General features: G+C 42.6%; 1 protein-coding gene across 1 annotated transcript in view; it reads left to right on the plus strand.

The window, feature by feature from the left end:
* Positions 1-23081, plus strand: part of VPS41 (VPS41 subunit of HOPS complex) — a 180497-nt gene that overhangs the window by 11626 nt on the left and 145790 nt on the right. Inside the window, exon 2 of the mRNA XM_056857621.1 lies at positions 995-1033. Within this exon, the coding sequence (XP_056713599.1) occupies positions 995-1033 (39 nt within the window). The remainder of the gene's footprint in view (positions 1-994; positions 1034-23081) is intronic.

Here is a 23081-nt window from a genome sequence, read left to right on the forward strand (position 1 = left end):
CGCATACTGTTTTGTGTCTTAAGTCTGGCTGGCAAGCCCTTCTCCTCGCTCCAGATCTGTTAGGGCTGGCTAAGGTCCAGCAGTGGTACGGAGAGACCCCCCACTCCATGCTGAGAGTTACTCTGGTAATTAAAAAGGATATGGTTGCATGTTTTATGTCTTATTGTGTGTGTGTTTGGTAGGGTGGTGTGGTGTGTTTGGTAGAGCTGCTGATGACAACAGTTGTTTGCTTTAAGGTCTCAGATAGCCGTGCGATCTTGATCTGGTACTGTGTCACAAGCCCACACGGAGTTTCCATATTTTATATTTGCCTTTGGTGCTAGTGCACATGTGTAGCATGTATGCATGCTAAGAGGAGGAGGAAGGTGTGGCTATTCGGCACTGGAGAGGATTCTGTTTGAGCACAGGCACATTCAAAGATTCTGGCTCCTCCTTCCTCTCACATGATTTTTATTTCTACTCTGCTTTTCTCGTTGCCAACCTCCAGGTGGTGGTTGGAGATCTCCCACTATTACAACTGATCCCCAGGTGATAGAAACCAGTTCCCCTGGAGAAAATGGCTGCTTTGGCAATTGGGCTCTATGGCATTGAAGTCCCTCCCCTCCCCAAACCCCATCCTCCTTAGGATCCACCCCCAAATCTCCAGGTATTTCCCAACCCAGAGCTGGCAACCCTACCTGCTTTCCTCGTGATTCAAAGCAGCTTACAATTGTAGCGTCATGTGACTCCCAGCCCCATGTTTTGCAACTCACTAGCTCTCATGCTGACACTTGGGGCTAAAAGTGGATCTCAGGTCTGCAGAGTTTGACGATCATCACTGCAGATGAAGTGCATGGGTACAGAAACGCTGAAAGGTGGTGTTTATCTAGATTTTTATCAGGATCTCCCCTGTGCGGTTTTGTCCTGTAGCTCTCGCCGCAAAAATAAGAACGAGGAAGATACAGTTCTTGATGCTGACTTTTGTAACACCTTCCTCTTTTCATGTGATTTTCAGGAGCCCAAGAGTAATGAAGAATCTACAGATGAGTCCGAAGTAAGTTGCTTCAAAAGATCTTAGTACTTTCTGAGCTTCCAGGTGGTGTTTGGTTGTCAATTCTTTGTCGACAAGCAGGATGAGACACTCTCCTCTTTCTTCCCTCCACTGCCTCCTGTAGCTTCTCTGCTTCTTTTCTGATTTGGAAATTGCTTATTTACACACAAGTTATGATTGTTTTGGGGCACGTGATTTTTAAGGCTTTGATTAAAACCAGAGAACTGTGCCGCTACTGAAACCACAAAGTGGATGATATTTAAAAATAAATAAATATGGATGGTCACACAGCTCGGCTCTAATAATGAATCTTGACAGAATGAATCTTGTCAGAAGCTGAAACCTGGGTGCTGCCGTTTCTGTTTTGAGTAAATGAAAATGAGATTGACACCAACAGTGCGCGTGTATTATAGATTAAAATGCAACGGATGCGTAGTGATACGGTGCGGCAGACTTAGATTTGCTTCTGCTGTCGCTGTTTTGCAAGAGAACGCTGCAAAATATGGTTTTCCATATGTTTATTCATTGTAAAACTTCTTGAACCAATCATAAGAGGACTAGAAAAGGCAATAGTTCTAGGATCCTGGTCAGCAGCTGTTTTTAAAAGAGAGTCATGTTCTCCCTAGCAAAGGGCCTTGTTGTTGGTTGCCCCTGCCCTCTGGAAATAGCTTCCTGAGGAGGGTCGTGCCTTGTGGGAACTTTTAGGGTTCCATAGGGTATGCAAGTCTGCCTTGATTCGTGCAGCTTTTAATTGACTAGCAGCGCAATCCTTTGCAGAGTTACTCCAATCTAAGCCCATTGAAATGAATAGCCTTAGACTGGAGTAACTCTCCTTAGGATTGGGTAAGAGGATGGATGATCTGGCTGGCTGTTCGTCCAGATTTTTTTCAGAGTTGATGACCCGTTGAATTTTAATTAGAATGTTTTTTATTGCATTTGTATTTATAGGTTTTATTATCTGTTTAAGTTTTAATGCTGTGTTTGTGTATGCTATGAAACGCCCCGAGTCCTCTGTTAAAGAGAGGGTATGGGTTATACCGTGGACCGCCAAAAAAACAAATCAGTGGGTTATAGATCAAATCAAGCCTGAACTGACCCTAGAAACTAGAATGTCTAAACTGAAGCTATTGTACTTTGGTCACATTATGAGAAGACCAGAGTCACTGGAAAAGACCATCATGCTAGAAAAAGTTGAGGGCAGCAGGAAAAGAGGAAGACCCAACAAGAGATGGATCGACTCTATAAAGGAAGCCACGGCCCTCAGTTTGCAAGACCTGAGCAAGGCTGTTAAAGATAGGACATTTTTGAGGACATTGATTCATAAGGTCACCATGAGTCGGAAGTGACTTGACGGCACTTAACACACACACACCGGTTATAAATCTTCTGGCAGACTGTGAATTCTCTAAGTAATGGCTATGTCAGAGTCCCCCCATGTATCCCGTCATCGGTCTGGGTAGCTTACTTCAAGAGCCTTTTCTCCTACTCTATGGAAAACCAAGGACTTATACCTGTAGCACCTTCTGTTTTGTTGAATTCCTGGCCAGATGTGCTCCTAATGAAATTAAACCGCTCACTGATCGTTACTCTCAGGGAAAGCCCCAGATTCTGATCTAATCCCCTACGAACTTTTTAAAGTCAATAGTAAATGGTGGGCCGACATTCTTGCTCCTGTATTTACACAAATTAATTCATCAGGAGCCATTCCAAATCCTTCAAAAAGGGTCAGCGCTCTGACCCAAGCTGTTATTGTCCAATCAGCCTTTTGTCTTGCTTAGGCAAATTGTATTCCTCCTACTTATTAAAGAGGCTGTTGGACTGGGTTGAGAGTAATGACATCCTTGGCTGGGAGCAGATTGGTTTCAGAGGGGGTTGATCTGTTATGGCCCATTGTTTAGTGCTCTCTCACTTAGCTGAGAAATATTCCTCCCCCCAAAATGGCACCCTTTATGCGGGTTTTATGGATCTTAAGGGAGCTTTTGATACCATCACGAAGGAGAGGCTATGGTTGAAACTATCAAATTCTACTATGGATAGGAGGTTACTATGGCTCATTCAACAATTTCATACTGACCTCACAGCTCGGGTTCGCTGTGGCGACCAAGGAGAACTAACTGAGCCCTTTGAACTGGCCAAGGGAGTTAGACAAGGTTGCCTCCTTGCTCCTCTCTTGTTTAATCTATACCTGAATGATATGGCAACCAATTTCTTAGAGTCTTGTCACCCCCCAAAGCTTGCAAGTCATTCCACCCCAATTCTACTATATGCTGATGGTGCAGTTCTCCTGTCCCGCACAAGAATTGGTTTGAAAAGAGAGTACTTCTCTAGGGAAGATCTTAAAATAAACCATCATAAATCTAAGATTAAGATCTTCACTAAGAGAAGGAAAATGCCTCTTTTTCACTGGGTATTAGACGGCTTTGAGGTTGACCAAGTCGAGGAGTTTGTTTACTTTTGCATTCTTTTTTCCCATAACCTAAATTGGAATAGTAGGAGCCCCGTGGCGCAAAGTGGTAAGCTGCAGTACTGCAGTCCAAAGCTTTGCTCACGACCTGAGAGTTCGATCCCGACGGAAGTCGGATTCAGGTAGCTGGCTTAAGGTTGACTCAGCCTTCCATCCTTCCGAGGTCGGTCAAATGAGTACCCAACTTGCTGGGGGTAAAGGGAAGATGACTGGGTAAGGCACTGCCAAACCACCCCGTAAACAAAGTCTGCCTAGAAAATGTCAGGATGTGACATCACCCCATGGGTCAAGAATGACCCGGTGCTTGCACAGGGGACCTTTACCTTTTTAAATTGGAATGCCCATCAAAAAGCAGTGTCCAACAAAATTAAACCTGGGGTTGGTGCTATTGTCAACTTTTTCCACACCAAAGGTGGCAAATAAATTCCAGGGGCTATTCAGGTTTTTAATCTAAAAATCATCCCAATTATTCTTTTTGGTGTTGCCATCTGGATAACAGTTGTCAATGAATCTATAGATCGTCCATTGCTTCAGCTCTTAACGAAAACTCCTAAACACTCCTCAATGTGTTGCTGGCGTTACTCTTCGTTCTGAGTTTGGCCAAATGTCACTCGAAGCTAGGGCATGGTTGGCCGCCTTTAAACTACACCTTAAACTGTGCTTTAGCACTGAGGAGTTCCTAGCTTCTCTGAAGCACGACCCTTTTAAATCCTCATGGCAAAAAATCTTAGATGAGAAACTGTCATTGTTGGGATTCTCGCAGGATATGTTATTAGATCTTGGGAAAACTGAAGCATTAAAGAGCTTGATTATAACAGCACTACTTTTCATGCTCGCCGCTTTTGTTCATCCCAGTTCTTTGGAATACCACCACCATATGGTTTACCTGCTTATACATATTATTTGACAACTCCTCGCCTTTCTAGAGCCTTTTGTTTAGCTATTGAATGCTAACCCCACTATGGTTATGCAGGGGAGAATTTTGAATATACCATATTCAGACAGGACCTGTCCTTGCTCTTCTGGCTGTATTGATTCACTAGCTCATGCCCTTTTGGAATGCCGCTTTTACGAGGAACTTTGAGCACATTATATCTTCCCCCTTTTAACATACAAATCTAATGCCTCTGTGTCTGACATAATGCCTTTTCTACTAAGCGATAGGGATCCCAAGGCTACATTGTCAGTGGCAAGATTTGTTTCAGTCCTTGTATCCCTCAAGCATTAGATATATGCTGCTCAAGATCAATGGATCAAGGAGCTTCTAAGGGATAAAAGGGAAACAAAAGGTTATAAATCTTTTTTTTTTTTACAGTAAGAGTTGTTCAACAGTGGAATTGGCTACCTAGGGAGGTGGTGAGCTCCCCCTCTCTGGCAGTCTTTAAGCAGAGGCTGGACAAGCACTTGTCAGGGAAGCTGTAGGCTGATCCTGCATTGAGCAGGGGGTTTGACTAGATGGCCTGTATGGCCCCTTCCAACTCTATGGTTCTATGAACAAATAAAATAAAAATAAATAAGCAACGAGGACAAGTCCCACTGCCACTGCTGCCACTCTTTCCACATCCCCCTTTTGCTTCTGGGTTGGCCACTGGAGAGGGAGGTGGTGCTGGGATTGTACTTTGGGATTCCAGTTGCTGATGTCATTCTCAGCCTTTTGTGCTCCACCGTCCATATTAAGATCTTCCAAACACCTATCTTCATATGTCAGATTGTGATTTTACTAATGAGGACCTGTCACAGGTCTATTTCCTACCATTTGGGGGTGTCATATAACTGAGGCAGATGCTTCCATGATGGATATCGCTTTCTTATACAGAAAGAGCAAAATGTCTGGCAGGCTGGGGTGGGGGTCTGAAGAATCACACAGTTAATTCAGTGTTTCACAATGCAGCTTTGAGCTTGTGTTACCTGATCAGCAAGCCCGTCCCCTCCCCATGCCACTTGACATATTTCTCTCGAAGCCAATGTCCATTAGGTATGCTCAGCTTTTGGATGTGCCTTGGCTCATTGGAGCCTGTGTGTGTGTAAAGTGCTGTCAAGTCGCAGCCAACTTATGGTGACCTCTTATGGGGTTTTCAAGGCAAGAGACTAGCAGAGGTGGTTTGCCATTGCCTTCCTCCGCATAGCAACCCTGGTATTCCTTGGTGGTCTCCCATCCAAATACTAACCAGGCCTACCCTGCTTAGCTTCCGAGATCTGACGAGATTGGGCTATACCATGCTGCCTTCCCTCCCCATTGGATCCTAGCCAATCATTTTAGCAGTTAAGAGTTTAGGCAACCAATGAACCCTTACCTCTCCCTCCTTTCCCTCCTTTCCTCCTTCTGTTGTCTTCCTGCTGCCAAAATTCGGATGTATATTAAGGACATTGTAGAAATAAATTAATGAAAATGGAGCGGCCTTGTCCAGCTGTCACTAATTTCAGGGGGGCAAGCACAGCTGAAGTCCCTGATGGATTTTGCCTCCTCTCACAGTGCCATGAAATTATAGATCACAATGGGTATCTGTGTCTGTCTGTAGCAGTAAAAAAGAGCAAGAGTCCAGTAGCATCTCAAAGATTAACAAAATGTCTGGCAGGGTATGAGCTTTCATGAGCCACAGCTCACTTACTTCTTCAGATACCATTAAAATTATCATTTAAGTAAATTCTGCATTATCGTCTAAGTATATTCTGCATTTGTTGCAAAATGCCGTAAAACATATTCCATAGCTTTGTATAGCATTCATCTGTGCACTTCATTTCTATCAGTCTTCAAGTTCTAGCACTATTTATGTGCCGATCAGCTTCCAGATGATTAAATTAGTGCATATAAAACACTTTGCCATAAGTTAGCTGATTTCTCGCATAGTTTCCGTGTGTCAAGCAAACCTTTAAGTGGAGACGGCGATAGTGATTTCTGTCAACACTTCCTGCAATTGAACCAGATCCTTTTTCTGTAACTGCACTTCAATTGAGTCTCTTTATTTCATAGCCTGACATATGATTTTAGGGCATTATGAGCTTTTTCTTATCGTGGAGGCAGGCTACTATTTATTCTTCCATGATATGATGAGCAAACAATAATCTGAAATGGTATTTTAATTCTCAGGAGAAAAAACTACTTTTGCTTGCAAAGTATATTCCCTGCAATCTCTGAGCACTAACATAATTTCCTTAACTTTAGCTTGTATCGTTTTTGAAATTGCATGCATGATAGTACATTTATTTCACCCCTTTTCGATTTCTTTTCCTCCCCACCAAAAATAAAGAAAATGATCTCAAGTGTTACACTTGGGCAGGTTTTTGTTTGAGGGAATAATCCTAGATGCAATACATTTCGGTTGGCTTTTTGGACATTATTGTGTAGGACCTTTGGAGTTACCCGTGAAGGCTAATGAGGTCATTTGGAGAGGGAAAAGGTAGCAATGGAAACTTCTTAAACTGAACAGAGTAAGACCAAATTATATATTTTCATATCTATGCTATGTTTCCTAATGTGGTCTCAAGTTATAGATAGGATAGATCACAAACGTTAGGACCCAAATTGCTGGCTTTGACATGCCCAGCGCTATTTTCATTTGGACTTAAAGCCTGTTCCCTGTTTCATGCTGCAAGCTGCTTTTGAAAGGTCCTCAGTTTCCAAAGTGGCTTGCCACATGGTATGACAAGCTGATGTTTAAGAACCAACCCCCAAACCCCCTTGGGCTTATGTGGATCCAGTTTCGCTATTCTTTGGATCCTGGGCAAGATCTGTAAATAAAAGGTTGGATCCAGCCAGCTATGGTGGCAAAAGGGTGGAGGAATCTACTTTAAACACCAAAAAAGCCAAGCTGGTGATCATGGGACTTGCATGGACAAAAGCCATGTGTGACGAGAACAATAATAAGGGGAGTATGGCATGATCAATAGGGTTGCCAACTCTGGGTTGGGAAATGCCTGGATATTTTGGGGGTGGAGTCTGAGGAGGACGGGGTTTGGAGAGGGGAGGGACTTCAATGCCATAGAGTCCAATTGCCAAAGTGGCCATTTTCTTCAGGGGAACTGATTTCTGTTGCATAGAGATAAGTTGTAATAGCGGGAGAGCTCCAGACCCCACGTGGAGGTTGGCAACCCTAATGATCGAGCAAAAAAGTGGTTGGATCAAAGCTCTGTTACCCCTATATGCCAATGTGATGATGAGCAAACAATAATCTGAAATGGTATTTTAATTCTCAGGAGAAAAAAAGTACTTTTGCTTGCAAAGTATATTCCCTGCAATCTCCAAGCAAGAGAAGTAAGAGAATAATCGTAGATCGTCAGCATAGCTAATTTCTCCTTGGCCTTGGGCATGGCATAAATGTAGAGAGAAATGTTTCGTGTCTTCCCATATGCCTGAGATTTCATCTCTGTGCTGTGGTCATTATGCAGATGTTGTGCCATCTCTGATATCTGGTCCAAGTCTCTCACTTCAATGGAAATTATAGCATGCCCACACTCTCATATACCTAGGTAACTGCTCCGACATGGCCTAACAAGGCATCAGCATTTAAAATTGGCAGAAAAGTAGCAAAGCGGAGGTCTGCTATAGGGAAATGAAAGGATAACATAACAAAAACATAGAAATAATTAATCGTTTTGAGCCAGTGGGATGTAAATAATGTATTGAAGCTTAAATGGAATCTTTTAATATATTCATTTTAAAAAACAAATTTGTGGCGATGTGTAACACAGATTATAATATACAATGTATTAGGATTGACTTCTAAACGAAGTGGATTACTCTGGGTTTTTCCAGAATCCGCTGTTCTTGGGTGAAAATTAGATACTTAATTTAATGAGCTATTAATATTAACTAGAAGTGCCAGTTCTCCCGTTTTGAGTGTTTTGGAAGACATAAAGTGTGAAAATGCTGCAGAGCATTCCATGTAAATGAAATGCAATCTGAAATACTACTGTATCAACAGAGTGTGTAATTGAGGCGGCCTCAAAATATTAATTGGTTGATGTGTCTGGACCAAAACTGAAGGTGTCCCCCCCACCCAAGTTGCGGCTGCTTCAATCTCCCTTTTTGGTATGTGGATGAAAAAAATACTGCCTTCAGATTGTGGAGAGCAGGGACTAAACACTGTTTACATGTTTATGACTATATACCTATTACACTTGGGTGTAGGGTTGCCAACCTCCAGGTATTAGCTGGAGTTCTTCTGTTACAACTATCTCCAGCCGATAGAGATCAGTTCCTCTGGAGAAAATGGCCGCTTTGGCAATTGGCCTCTATGGTATTGAAGTCCCTCCCCTCTCCAAACCCCATCCTCCTCAGGCTCCGCCTCCAAAATCTCCAGGTATTTCCTAACCTGGAGCTGGTGACCCTACTTGGGTATCAAACTGGGGTTCAGAAGCCCTCCAGACAAGAGTCAGACAAAACGCTTTGAAGAGAAGAAGACCTTGAGGGGGGTCAGACTAAGAAAATGTTCCCTAACAGAGAGGAATGGGATTTTCTACCAGATGAAGGCTTTTTGACAAGTAAAGGGTTTGGGTGTAATGCCAATACATAGTTCCTGTGTGAATGAGCCCCCCACTTGTTATATTCTTGGAATCAGTTTCCAATTTAATGCACACTGCTGTTTGCGATTGCATACAAACCAGCAAATGGTGGTTTATGCTCCCCTCTCAGGCAAGATTTACAAACCAGCTTATTTTTTTTCCTTTAAAATATTTATTAGCTGCTTTTCTACCTTCAGGAGCTCAAGGCGGCTTACAATACAAACAGAGCAAAAAACATAAAAAGGCAAAAAATACATTAAAAGCCAAAAATTAAAATCACGATTTATAATGGCCGATAGGTAGGAAAATACTAATCAAATGCCATCCTGAATAAAATTGTCTTCAGCTTCCTCCTAAAGACTGAAAGTGACAGGACCAGGCGCACCTCCCTGGTGAGGTTATTCCATAATGATAGGCCTGCCATCGAAATGTACCCGACAGATGAGCTTCTTTGGTCAATGGGACCAAAGAAGGGCCTCTCCCTGTGATCGTAATTCCCAGGCAGGAACCTATGGGAGAAGATGGTCCTGCAGATCCTCTGATCCCAAGCTATGTAGGGCTTCTAACCATCTTGAGCTCTAAATTGAGCTGTGATGCCTGAGAGAGTTTGTGAGCACGGGGCTTATTCGCACAGTGCCAAACCATGGTTTGTTGTGTTATCTGGACCGTTTTTTTTTTTTTTTTTGCTTTCCAGGGTTTTGGGCACAGAAGGTCTTTTTCAACCCATGATGAGCGTAGTGTTGTCAATATCTAATGGGTGACTTCAAATAACGTAGTGCCACATGAAGAAATGGCTGTACAATGAGTATAAATGTCGCTATGTAGTAAAAAAATATAGAGCAGGCGTGGTGTAGGGGTTAAGGTGTTGGACTAAAACCTGGGCAACCCAGGTTTAAATCCCCACTCTTCCATGGAAACTTGCTGGGTGACCTTGGGCCAGTCACACACTCTTGACCCTGGCAAGTATTTGGATGGGAGACCTCCAAGGAATACCGGGGTGTGACGTGGAGGCAGGCAATGGCAAACCACCCCTGATCGTCTCTTGCCTTGAAAACCCTACGGTATGGGGGGGGGGAACCCTATGGCAAAAAAAGAAGTAAAAGTAGCTTATGTCTCCAAAATGCAGAGGAAGCTACAAATCCAAACCACCCCGCCATAATCCTACCTCATCCCCATCCAACTAAACCTGTTCTTGCTTGCTATGTTGGAAGCCTGTCCAGTCAGCCATGATACCTTAATGGTACTTCCATGTTCTTAATGCCACTTCCATGTGTGGTAGGCACTTCTAGTTGCCGAAGAGGGGGTGGCGGTTTTCACCCGTTTCTACTAGTTCTTTCCTCTCGCTGCAGTCCCCATCCTTTTAAACTCCATGATGTTTCTTGGGGTTTAGTGACTCAAAGGGGACAGATTTCAGGGTGAAGGGAATATAAACTTTGGTAGGATAGGGGTGGGGGAGACAGGAAAGTCACAGTTGATGCTACACAGACCTGCGCTTGAATCAAAGCCTTTATTAGTTTTGGTTGTGAATGAGGGAGGGGTTGTGGCTCAGTGGTAGAGCACTGTTTAGCATGCAGAAATTCCCAGGTTCAATCCCTGGCATCTCCATTTGCAGGGACTAGGCAAGCAGGTGATGTGGAAGACCTCTACCTGAGAACCTGGAGAGCCGCTGCCGGTCTGAGTAGACAATACTGACTTTGATGGACCAAGGGTCTGATTCAGTATAAGGCAGCTTCATGAGTTAATGAGAATTTTGTCTGCCGGAAATACTCTCTTGAAATAACTGTTGTATAACTGGAGTACCTAAACAGTTTGAATGTGGTAAAATGTATATTTTTGGAGGAACATTCCAAGTGTGATTAAAAGGAGTATACAGAAAAATGGAATCAGGTTGTGCTGTTTATGGATTGTGGGTAATCCACAAACCATGTTGTGCTAATGTGAATTTACACAGTGCTAGCATGGGCAGCCAGCCATGGCAGATCACAAGGGTACCACATGGCCTTGCTTTCATGCTACCTGGGTTTCCTGGGGTCTGGAAGGAGGCAGTGGGAAAGCTCATGTTGGCACACCTGGGATTGTGGATCACAGGCCATGAAATTTTATAATGCTGTGAAATACCCTGCTAAACTTTTGCTTTCTCGCACCCTAAACTCTTATTCAGAAGAGCAAAAAAGAAGTTGGTATTTCATGCTGATTGGATGACTTCAATTTAGTGGCAACCCACAGTAGCAGAAAATGTTGTTTGCTTTCTTTTCACCTGTATATTGTATTGTAATATATATTCAGAGGTAGCGCCCGTATCATCATAATTCTTTGCCTTAGTGTATGCTACATTTTTCCCCAAGAAGGCGAAAAGCTTAAATAAATCCTCTGTAGAAAATGAATGGAAAGGAAATAAAAAAAGAGAGACAGAGATTGCTGAGAGAGAATCAAATGTCCTAATCCATCTTGACTGATTCAATAGTTATGGGTTTTTGGTGATTAGGCTTATAAGGAATCATGCTTTGGTAATGAAATGAAGTGTGTAATTTTCTTCATTCCATGTGGATGGGAAGGAGGGGGACGAATGCTGCTTAAAAATGGACCTTTGAAATGGAATCAGTTGGCAACCTCAGCGACAGAAAATGAACTACGGTAATTCTTCCATTGGTTTGTGTTGTCTTTAGAGATACATGCTATCCAACTGTATCTATTTACTGGGGAATGTCCCTATTTTCTGGAACTTATCCTTGGTAAATTATTGTTCCTGTTTTGGTCTTGTTTTTGTCGTTTCAGGATGCTAAGTTATTATGTTGTTAGTGTACTCTCTACCCATGTCATTTTTTAAGGTGCAGCCATCCCCATAATATATCTGTTAGTTAAATATCAGTGGTGGATGGATTCATCTTGTCTCTAGCGCATATCCGTGTAAATGTAAACTCATGAACAGTAAGGCACAGCCTGCCATTTTATTTGCTGCAGCTGTAGAGTTATATTTTGTATTTTGGATAACGCAATGTTTGGATGCGAGTCCGCCAAGGAATACCAGGGCCATGACTCGGAGGCAGACAATGGCAAAGCACCTCTGAACGTCTCTTGCCTTGAAAACCCTACGGGGTCGCCATAAGTCAGCTGTGACTTGACAGCCAAAACAAAAATTGTGGGAAGTCATGTTTTTTTTAACCTATGCAGAACATATAATTAGGAAAGCAGGATTAGATTTAGATGAAGGTGGAGTGAAAATTGGAGGGAGGAACATTAATAATTTGAGATATGCTGATGACACTACATTATTGGCAGAAAATAGTGAAGATTTGAAACAACTACTGCTGAAAGTTAAACGAGAAAGTGCCAAAGCAGGACTGCAGCTGAACATCAAGAAAACAAAAGTAATGACTACAGGAGAATTACACAACTTTAAGGTTGACAATGAGGAAATTGAAATTGTTCAAGACTTTCTATTCCTTGGCTCCACCATCAACCAAAAGGGAGACTGCAGCCAAGAAATTAGAAGGAGATTGAGACTGGGAAGGGCAGCCATGAAGGAGCTAGAAAAGATTTTGAAGTGTAAGGATGTGACTCTGGCCACCAAGACTAGATTAAGTCATGCCATCATATTCCCTATTACTATGTATGGGTGTGAAAGCTGGACAATGAAGAAAGCTGATAGGAAGAAAATAGATTCCTTTGAAATGTGGTGTTGGAGGAAAGTGTTGCGGATTCCGTGGACTGCCAAAAAAACAAATCAGTGGGTTATAGATCAAATCAAGCCTGAACTGACCCTAGAAGCTAAAATGACTAAACTGAGGCTGTCGTATTTTGGTCACGTCATGAGACGACAAGAGTCACTGGAAAAGACCGTCATGATAGGAAAAGTTGAGGGCAGCAGGAAAAGAGGAAGACCCAACAAGAGATGGATTGACTCAATAAAGGAAGCCACAGCCTTCAATTTGCAAGATCTGAGCAAGGCTGTCAAAGATAGGACATTTTGGAGGACTTTCATTCATAGGGTCGCCATGAGTCGGAAGCGACTTGACGGCACTTAACACACACACAAGGAATCTTTTGGTAGAGGACGCAGGCGTATACCATGGATAGCACGGCGCTTTCAACAACGTGGCATGGTGGTGGAGAAGGTCTTAGAGAGTCAGCTCTTGTAGGTTATCCTGGCTGTGTGACCGTGGTCTTGGTATTTTCTTTCCTGATGCTTCGCCAGCAGCTGTGGCAGGCATCTTCAGAGGAGTAACACTGAAGGCAGTGTCTCTCAGTGTCAAGTGTGTCTTAGGGAGTGTTCCTTGGAATGAGAGTAAGGATGTTACAGGCATGTCTCTGTTGTTGTTTGTGAAACTTTGGAGGGTACCTTTGTTCTTTGGTGGGCGTGTCCAGTAACACGCCAGTTCATATAATTGGTCTCCCTTTGGAGTTGCATATATTAATTACCTAAGAAAATACGATTTTTACTCCAATAGCTTATTCTGCTTTTTCATTTTGTATAAATGAGCCACGTGCTGCTTTTTCCATTAGTCTACACTATTTCAGCATAGGTCCTTTGTTTTCTTACTACCTAGAGGCTGGCAACCATATTGGCTGGGGAGGGTGGGTTAGAAATTAAACAAATCAATCAATAAATAATGAAATGAATGGGTAAATTAATAAAAGGCTTTATCACAAATGCAGAGTTACCTGATTGATTGGGGCTGATAATAAATGCCATATCTTCATATAGACGTCACAGGTTCTAGCTTCCTTCTCAGTCTTCCAAACTGATTGAAAAATAAGTGTATAAGAATCTGATTTTTACCCCATTTCAAGGGAAACCACTTCTGGCACTTATCACTAAGAACTGCCTGTGTCAAAGCAGACAGTGTTAATTCTAAATCATTGTCAATATTTCTTTTAAACCTGAATCTTACAAAAGAGTCAAATTATAATGGGGAACTGCCAATATTCTAAGTCCCCAAATTTGTGAAATAAAATATTTGGTCTTTTCTTCAAACAAATGAGTATGGGTCCTTTGTTTATTCAAATCATAAGTTCTTATTTAAGAGAAACTATCCCTTCCTTCAATATCTTCAAACTAATTGTGTCTGTTTTGCTAATATTTCTTATTGAAATATTTGTTTAAATGTAATCACTTTAGTGATTAAAAGCTGGAAATGTAGAATGAGAATGATGTTGGTTTTGACAATGCACATTTTCTTCTTGAATGGATTTGACTTGGTTAATCCTTCAAAATAAATCCCACCATCTCCTCATCCTTTCCTAATGACAAAACAATGCAAATATTGAGGTGCCGTATTACAAAATCTTGTGGAAAAATCTCCACTGCAGGGCCTATGGTTGAAATATTATATTCTGTAGATAAAAATCACTGTGGAGAGATGAGAGAAGTAGAATTTCTATTAAGCCCTTCAGTTCCTTGAATCAATCACATCTTTCTGGTGGAGGGTTGCCAGGTCCCTCTTTGCCACCGCCAGGAGGTTTTGGGGGCGGAGCCTGAGGAGGGCAGGGTTTGGGGAGGGACTTCAGTGCCATAGAGTCCAATTGCCAAAGCAGCCATATTTTCCAGGTGAACTGGTCTCTGTTGGCTGGAGATCAGTTGTAATAGCAGGAGAACTCCAGCTGGTACCTGGAGGTTGGCAACCCTATTCTGGTGGCAGGCACATGGGAATGTGTGTTATGTTTACTAGTTAAAAAATATGCCCCCCCCCCCTTTGGTAAGTTGCCACTTTGAGATTTCTGCAGAGCTGTAACTGTGACCTCATGCTGTTCTTGGGTACCCCCTGTCCCCCATTTGAGGGGGGGCATTCTGGGCTGCAGCAGGAGTTGGGGAGGCAGGGAAGTTGCACTCCACAGACGAAAATCATCAATAGAAGTAACTCTGCATAGGATTGAATTGTAAGAGCCATACATGCAACACATTTGCATTACAGTCCTATGCAGACTTACTCCAGTCCATAGAAGTCAATGAGTTTAGGCTGGAGTAACTGTGCATAGGGTTGCATTATAAGAGCCATACAGACAACACATTTACGATGCAGTCCTGTGCAGACTTACTCCAGTCGAAGTCCATAGAAGTCAACGAGTTTAGACTGGAATAACTCTGCATAGGATTGCATTGTAAGTTTGTGTATCTTGAGAGTTAGAACTGTCCATAAACAGTTTGTCTTCAGAACTAGAAAGAGAAGCATTCCATTGATTTGCTCGTAAGGAATTTGGACTTAATGAATGATCCAGCCCTAAGCAGTTTTCTGATCTCATTACTTAATTGCATTAGTTCTCTGCGTAGAGCTTTTAGTAGAAAATACCCGTAGAAACCTGAGAGGTGTGAGGTTCTTCTCATGTAACCTGCTTCTCTTCGTACTTCCAAAAGCGAGCTATTAGGCAAATAGCTAACATGATGAGCAAATGGGAATATGTTATAAATGACAAATTGGCAATTAGTTATGCAACAGCATAGTTCTGCAGCGCTTGTTTTTAAAATCCTAGCTACAAATTGAACCTCACATTTTCTTTTGGCTTTGTTCAAAAATTGTCCTTTATGTTGTTGTTTTTTAACTTGGGTGGGAGCACACCCATGCATATGAATATATGTTAGCATGTATATGTAGGTTGGGATCCAGCATAGACCTAAATGTGTTGAAGTGCATTGATTCAAAGTGGGCTTAACTTTTGTTTATTGTTCATATTTGTAGATGTTTCCCAGCAGGGCTTGTTCTAGGTTTTTTGGGGGGGCTGGGCAGGCAGTTCCTCTACCCACCACTAGAGCCCCACGCCCTCCTTTCCACCCCCAACCTGCATGCCCCATCTGCCCATGCGTCCTGCTGAAGCCTTCCCACTGTCCATGCTCAGTTGCCTGCACTACCTGCAATTGCCACTAGGAGTGCTACCACTGTACACCACCCCCTTGCCTTTCCTCAATGACTATGGGCAGTTCGGAAGACAAGCATAGGCAGGTGGCCGGGGAGGTGTGTGAGTGGGGGTCAGCGGTGGTGAGCCCCACCAGAGGTCCTGGGGCCCTGGCAGCAGCCCCATCTTAGGGTATGCTAATGCCGGCTCTGCTTCCCAGTAGTGCTATCATGCTTGACTCCACGGTCATTAGGGTGACTGCATACATTGGTCTCATACCATAAAACGTGCTGCTGCGTTGCGGCTCAAAAATGAACGAACGAGCAAAAAATGAGGTGTGCGCTTCCTTAGGAGGAGCTGCCAATGTTCACAGCTTCTGGGTTTGGCAACCACTAATGAGAGATGACTTTAGCCCTATTCACAAATTACAGTGAACGAAAATGAGAGTGGGCAATCCCAAAATGACAGCGGACAATCCACGAACAGTGTACACTTGATTTTCCTTTATATGTGTGTTGAGTAATTCTCATATAATGTTCCAAGAATGTACACCTGAACATGTGATTTAAAGCCCATATTTACCCAGGTACTGAACTCTGGTTTCCTTCGCAAGGTGAACACATGTTGGCTCCCTCTAAATATATGCCTGTGTGTTCAGGATGTACATGCGTTCACTGTAACATGTGACCAGGGGCTTCGGAGGTTCAGGGTGTGCTTGGATTCCGTGTGTGAAAACGAACATAGGGCATTAACGCATGGGCAGAATGTTCCTGGTTCGCTCCTCTGTTATCCCACAATATTTAATCCCACAATATTTAAGTCTGGATAATCAAACGCATGACGCCAGCCTATCCCACATTAAGTCTGAAACAATTAGCTGCTGGAGGCTCCCCGTGCATTTGAACCAACCATATAATGTGGGATAGTTCGCAATGCGGGATAGCAGGGGAGTGACATCGCCCAAGGATTGGCTGAGGAGTTATCCAATCAAAGGGCGATTCTCCCCCTTTTTTTTTCTTGGAACACCAGCGTTCCGGTATACCATCGTCTCAACCTGTCAATTAAAAAAAGGCGGGACGGGAGGCCGGAAGCAGCAATTGCTCGCACAGGAAAGGGGGCGGGACGGGGGACGGGAAGCGGCAATTGCTCGCGCAGGGAAGGGGGCGGGACGGAGGAGACCGGTAAGGGGCATTAGTAGCGAGCTAGCCAAGTAATTACACGCACGTCGGCGTTCCGGTAATGTAGCGGAATTAAAAAAAAGTAGCGGATTAGCACTGAAAAGATCGCTATAAACCAGGGATTGATTAACCCGGGTTTTTTTGCCTTAATTCGCGACTAAGGTGGGTCCGATGCGCATCCCTTGGACGGTCGTGCGTGTGGACCATGGAGATTCGCTACTATTAAGGCACAAAAGCGAGACAAATTGGCCGTGCGTTAAGCCCCATAGAGAGATAGTAGAACTGGAGCCCCTAACTTTGTTGTGAACTTGTGGGCTCTTTGCAGATTCTGAGAACATAGTGGGGAGGAAGGCCAGGTTTGGCTCTTTGCTTTGGGGAAGAGATGCTCTTTGGAAAGGAGGAAACACGTCAGCACAGGCACCACATACTAGAGTAATAAGCCACTCTTGGTTTCCAGTATGAGTTAGGAAATTCTAGCAACAACAATTCAGAAAGTTCACAATACAAAGAGGAAAAAAATGTTAATTAAAGGATCAGAGGAGGGGAGAGGGGAAGTAAAAGAATTAGACTTTTTACAATATGTAATGAAATGTATAATGATTGTATGGAAAAATAAAAAAATCTTTAAAAAAAAACAATTCAGAAAGTTCCACAGTTTGGTGGGTGGGCTGGTCATCATTGGTGGTGCATGCTGTAAACTTGGTAGTACTGTGCACTATTGATGCTATGCCTATATGTGACTCTGTAGTCCTGTACATATGATCCTTATACAGACGTTTGGCAACATTTGGAAAGCGGTGTCTCCAGTCCTGGGGAGGGAGCATGTGCGTGATCATTGTCTCGATGCTTAGCTGCCATGCTCGTGAGGGGGCATGGCCCACACGCTTGTGCCAGTCCTCCCCCTCAGCATGTTCGGTTAATACTTGGAGGGGTCATGGGTTGGATTGTATCAATTTGTGTTGGATTGTGTCTGTTTTGTCAAAGAACTGTGCAAGTTTGACGTTAGGATTTTCAAGAAACAATGTTCACACGACATGCCTACAGCCTGCTTTTTAAAGTAAAAAAAATATCACAAGCCTCACTTAAGCACTTGGAAGTAAAGTAACTCTTTGGATTGTGACCATTATGTAAGTGTGAAATAGGGTTGCCAGGCCCCTGCCAAAGGGAGGGGGTCCCCCACTTCAGGACCCCTCCCCTAGACACCAATCAGCTAGCCAGTGGGGGGATTTACTGGCAGGAAAACTAGGCCTCGGCCTCGGCCTGCGTCGCTGGCAATGCAGCAACGTCCCTTCCGGCACACGCTGGAATGGCTTCTACCATAGATTATTTGCCCAAATACCAGAGCGTCTCTGTGTCACCAGTAACGTGATGACCTCACTTCCTGTGTGCGCTGGAAATGATGTCGCCGCGTCACTGGCAATTCAAGCCTAGGCCTAGTTTCCCGCTGTTAAGTCCCCCCGTACCCCTCACCCCCATCTGTTGCCGGGGTACCTGGCAACCGTTGTGTACAATAAAAGACAATTTCGGCTTTTGGGGTTTTTGTATACGATACAAATATCAATGACAACCATTTGGACTGTGTATATTTTCTGTGCAACACAAATGTGAGGGGGGGGGGTCTGTGGGAGTGTCAAGAATGCATTTGACAGTAATATACATGTTCCCCACAAAAATGAGAATCCTTTAGGATGGCTTAAAGGACTTGTCTTTAATTAAAAGTGCCATATGCTTAGTAAAAAATCTGTGTTAGTTTACAAATTGATTTTTTTTTAAGAAGAAAGCTGCGAGTTCTTCCTGTATGGGGTAAATGTCACTCTGTTCATATTTTAAGCTTTGCTGCAAGTCAGGACTTGTACTATTCAACGGGTTGTCATAGAAACGTAGCTAACTGTCATCTCCACTCAGGCTGCTGATGGTTTTATTTGTAGGTTTGCAGGATTATTAAAATTTAACAAAAATTATTGATTTGCTTTTTATTTACGCTGCCTTGTGTTTACCTTTAGAAGTTCAGGCTGCATAAAAGCTTTTCCTAAGAGGGAAATATCTATCTATCTAAAAATGCTAAACTCAGATTCATCAAATGTTGATGCTTGCTTTCATTTTCATTTAAGGGGTGATAGATAGTCTCTACAAGCAATGGAGTAATCATGTATTTTACAAATAGTTTTTCATTTTGTTTGTTTACAGCAAAGAGAGAGTCTCTCAAATTTACCTTTAGCTTGACTTTTACTCAACATAAGAGATACCTGTCAGAAAAGCATGAAATGGTTACATCGGTGTGCCTAATATTTGAAGTTTCCCCCCCCCCCACTTTATTCATGTTTTGCTTGAAGTCTGGCAGAATGCTTCATTGAACTGAGTTTTTGAAAGTATATGTTTTTGTATATGCATACGCGAGAGAGATTACTTAGTTTCCACTCATAAATAAGACAGGCAAAACTTATTTACAGTAACTTTATCTAATGGTCCGTGGATGAATGCTTTTATGCAAAATACTTGAGGGACTAGAATTAACTTTTCACTTTGGTTGCACATTTGATGTACGGGCTTCAGCAACATGTAGGATTTTATTATAATGACTTGATGCCTAGAATTCCATTTTGACTATACGTGTTTATTCCCTAGAGCGCCCAGATCAGTCGTGCATTTGTGAGCGTCTTATTCCTAATAAAGATGTCTGAAAACATAATTATGTGTTAATTGCCACATAATGTACAAGCATGCTTGCTGGCTGTGTTAACTATTTTTCTTTACAGCTGTTTTTCGGCTGTCAGGAATGAAGGAGCACAGGTAATTTGTCTGATTTATGCCCTGGACTCTAATTTGACATTGAGTCTTTCCGACTGGTAACAACTTTGTTGAGTGTTGGATTTACTGAATAAAATTGCTCATTGCTGGACGTCTTGACACATCGTTTTAGACAAGTGCGTCGTAGGTTGTTGACATCCCTATATTAATCCCTTTTTAAAATTCTGTCATAAACTTTTTTAGTGCAGACGTCCCTGGTTGTAGTGTGTAAAGGGGAAAAAAGTTGATTTCTACCAATGCTTGTGCTTCACGGTTTTGTGACATTGTAAATTGGAATATTTTAGAAGTTTGTTCACAGCCTCATAGGTTTGTACTATAGAATAAGGCTGTATTTATATTTTGAAATTACTCCTTTACTGAGAATGTACCAAGTGATTAGTGGCTGTGTAGGGGTGAGGAAAAGTTTCATACAATAGCCTCAGCACTTGTAAAATATTTCCTAGTCGTCCTTACCTGAAAAAATTGAAGCAGTCTTAAGAGCATATGGTAACAATCTGGGTACATTTTAAGGTGTACACCTAAGGTTTTTGAAAGGTACATCTAAAATTACTTGTGAATGCGGCAAATGTATCCCATTTTGGGGAAGTGGGAGCTTGGGACCTATGGAGTTATAAAGAACAAAATATTCCTGTTGCCATGATTTGGGCTACAGATGTAATAAAGGAGTGATGTGTTCAGATGTTGCCTGTCTTAAAGATTATAGTATTATACTTCTCCAAACTGTGCTGAAATTGTTCTGTGTCCTTAACACTTGAAATATGCACTGTATTGTCATTTTTGCTGGTTTTTCATCAGTATTGAATAGGAGGTTTTCCCGTTTCTGCCCCCTAAGAGTCTCAGCATCTTTGAAACCCATAATGCATCCCCTTTCCTACACCACTGGAATGAGTCAGGAAATTATGACAATACCTAATAAATATGTTAGCTTGACTGACATGGCATCTGAGTATCGGCCCAGTTTCCAGGTCAAGAATCCCTTTCTGTAGAGGTCCATCAAAGTCTGTGTTCCTTTCTAAAATATGTTTTGTTTGACTGTCTTTCAAAGTTAGGTAATCTTTAACTTCTGTATTTTAAATTATATTTAGTTGGATGTTAGGGTTGCCAGCTCTGGGTAGGAAAATGCCTGGAGATTTTGGGGGTGGAGCCTGGGGAGAGTGGGGTTTGGGGAGGGGAGGGACCTCAGCAGGGTATAATGACATAGACTCCACCCTGCAAAGCAGCCATTTTCTCCAGGAGAAGTCATCTCCGTCATCTGGAGATCAGTTGTAATAGCAGGAGATCTTTAGGCCCCACCTGGATGTTGGTAACCCTGCTGGGTATACTGTTTTTAAGGGGGAAAATAAATAGTTGTCTTGAACCTTCTCAAGACAGAAATTAAAATGAACAATACAGAAATGTAACTTCTGACAGATCTTTCAGACTCCATCCTTTATCAGTTTCTTTTCAGCTAGTTAATAGCCCAGGCTATCCTGATCTTGTCAGTTCTCATAAACTAAGCAGGGTCGACCCTGGCAAGTATTTGGATGGGAGACTTCCAGGGAACATCAAGGTCATGACGTGGAGGCAGGCAGTGGCAAACCACCTCTGAACATCTCTTGCCTTGAACACCCCACCAGGGGTCGCCGTAAGTCACATGTGACTTGACGGTGAGGAAAAAAAAGCCAGAGCAGTACTGTCAAAGAGCTCCAACCAGCCTCCACCAGCTGGAGCTGCTTTGGTTTAGTCAAAAGTTTCCCAAAAAGACAAAACATTAAACTCCGGGTCTCCACCCCCAGTTTAATCAGTAGCTGCCACCAACTCTGGACCAAAAGTTAAGCTTCCAGGCACGGGGTCCAGGGTAACCCCTGCCAAGCTTCAAAAGTGAAGTGCAACGCTTACCCTGCAAGGTAGAGGCCTGCCAGGGAAAGATTACACTCCCAAAATGTCTTAGGTTCTTTTGGTAGGTGGTTTTTACACTCAAACAAGGCACTTAGAATTTAGGTTTGGAATCCCAAAATCAAAAGACCGTCCATTTAAAGGCTAACAATTTATTTATCAAAGTTATGCTGGTTTACAGGAAAGAAAGAGTCATGAAGTTTCAAGCAAGAAAATAATAAACTATTTAGCATATCTAACTAATACATTCAAACGCCTTTTTGGTTCAAAAGGATTGGCAAAGGTTTCTTGCATCAGATTTATAGTTGCCAAGTTCCAAAGATGCTTCCAACATTCAAGAGTTTCAAAAGATTGTCCAAAGGTTTCTCCAAGCAGGTCAACTTGACCAGAGTTTCCCCCTCAAGGGCCAAAATCAAATGGGTTGTGATGCTGCCAGCACAGCTCTCCTGCTGTACCCCAAAGCATTCATAGTTTGCTCAGGACTGGTCTGTCCTTATATCCGTTTTCTCAAAAGGATGAGCTCATAGAAGCCAATTGAGAAAACGAAAGCAATTAGCTGGTAATTAATTGCTTGGTCAGAAATGCTGTCTCACTAAGAGGTGTTCAGATGATGAAGTCTGCAGAACCCCCCTGCACCTGAACATCGGCATGATGGCTGACCGATTAGTTACTATGGCAATGCACGGCCTTGCATTCCTGAAAGGGAAGAGAAGGCTTTAACAAGCACCAGCTGGAGCTTACCTTACTCCCTCTACAGTGTTCAAAAGGAAACTTATTTTGCTGGTCTAAAATCCCAACAACACAAAATTCATAGGCTTCTAGGCCTGAACCCAAAAGAAATAATACAATCCAAGAAATTGAGGGACCTCAACTTCTTGACAAGTACCATTTTGGGCTATACAATAGATGACTTTTCATGAGTAATCAATTTTTCCCCTCATCCCGCTTCTGCCATCTTGCTCGGAGCCCAGTGATACGTGCTCACACTCACCTAACTTTTGGCTTCAGTCAGGCATAGGTCACCCATAATTTGTTGTGTTAACTTGATACTACCCTATTTTCAGCTCTTTTCCCATCAGGCAGCTTTCCACAGCACATTTCTCGGTTTGAATGCCAACCAGTAGCCACTGCATCTTCGTAGTGGCTCCCTTTATTTTTATTTACAGCTTTTTGTATCTCTCCTTTGCATGGTGATACAGGAGCTTTTGAAGATCTTTGGGTTGGTTGTAACAAGTGTTTCTACTTAGCACTAAAAATAGATAAAACTGCTTGCTTTAGTTTCTACCATCATTTCTACCCCATCCATATTTATATTTTCTTTAGTAATTGGAGAATGGAGTCTTGCTTAAGCGAGAGTTGTTTAGAAGAAGAGTTGGTTTTTATATACCGACTTTCT

This window comes from Euleptes europaea, chromosome 11 (assembly GCF_029931775.1).
Source record: "Euleptes europaea isolate rEulEur1 chromosome 11, rEulEur1.hap1, whole genome shotgun sequence".
NCBI classification, from domain to species: Eukaryota; Metazoa; Chordata; class Lepidosauria; order Squamata; family Sphaerodactylidae; genus Euleptes; species Euleptes europaea.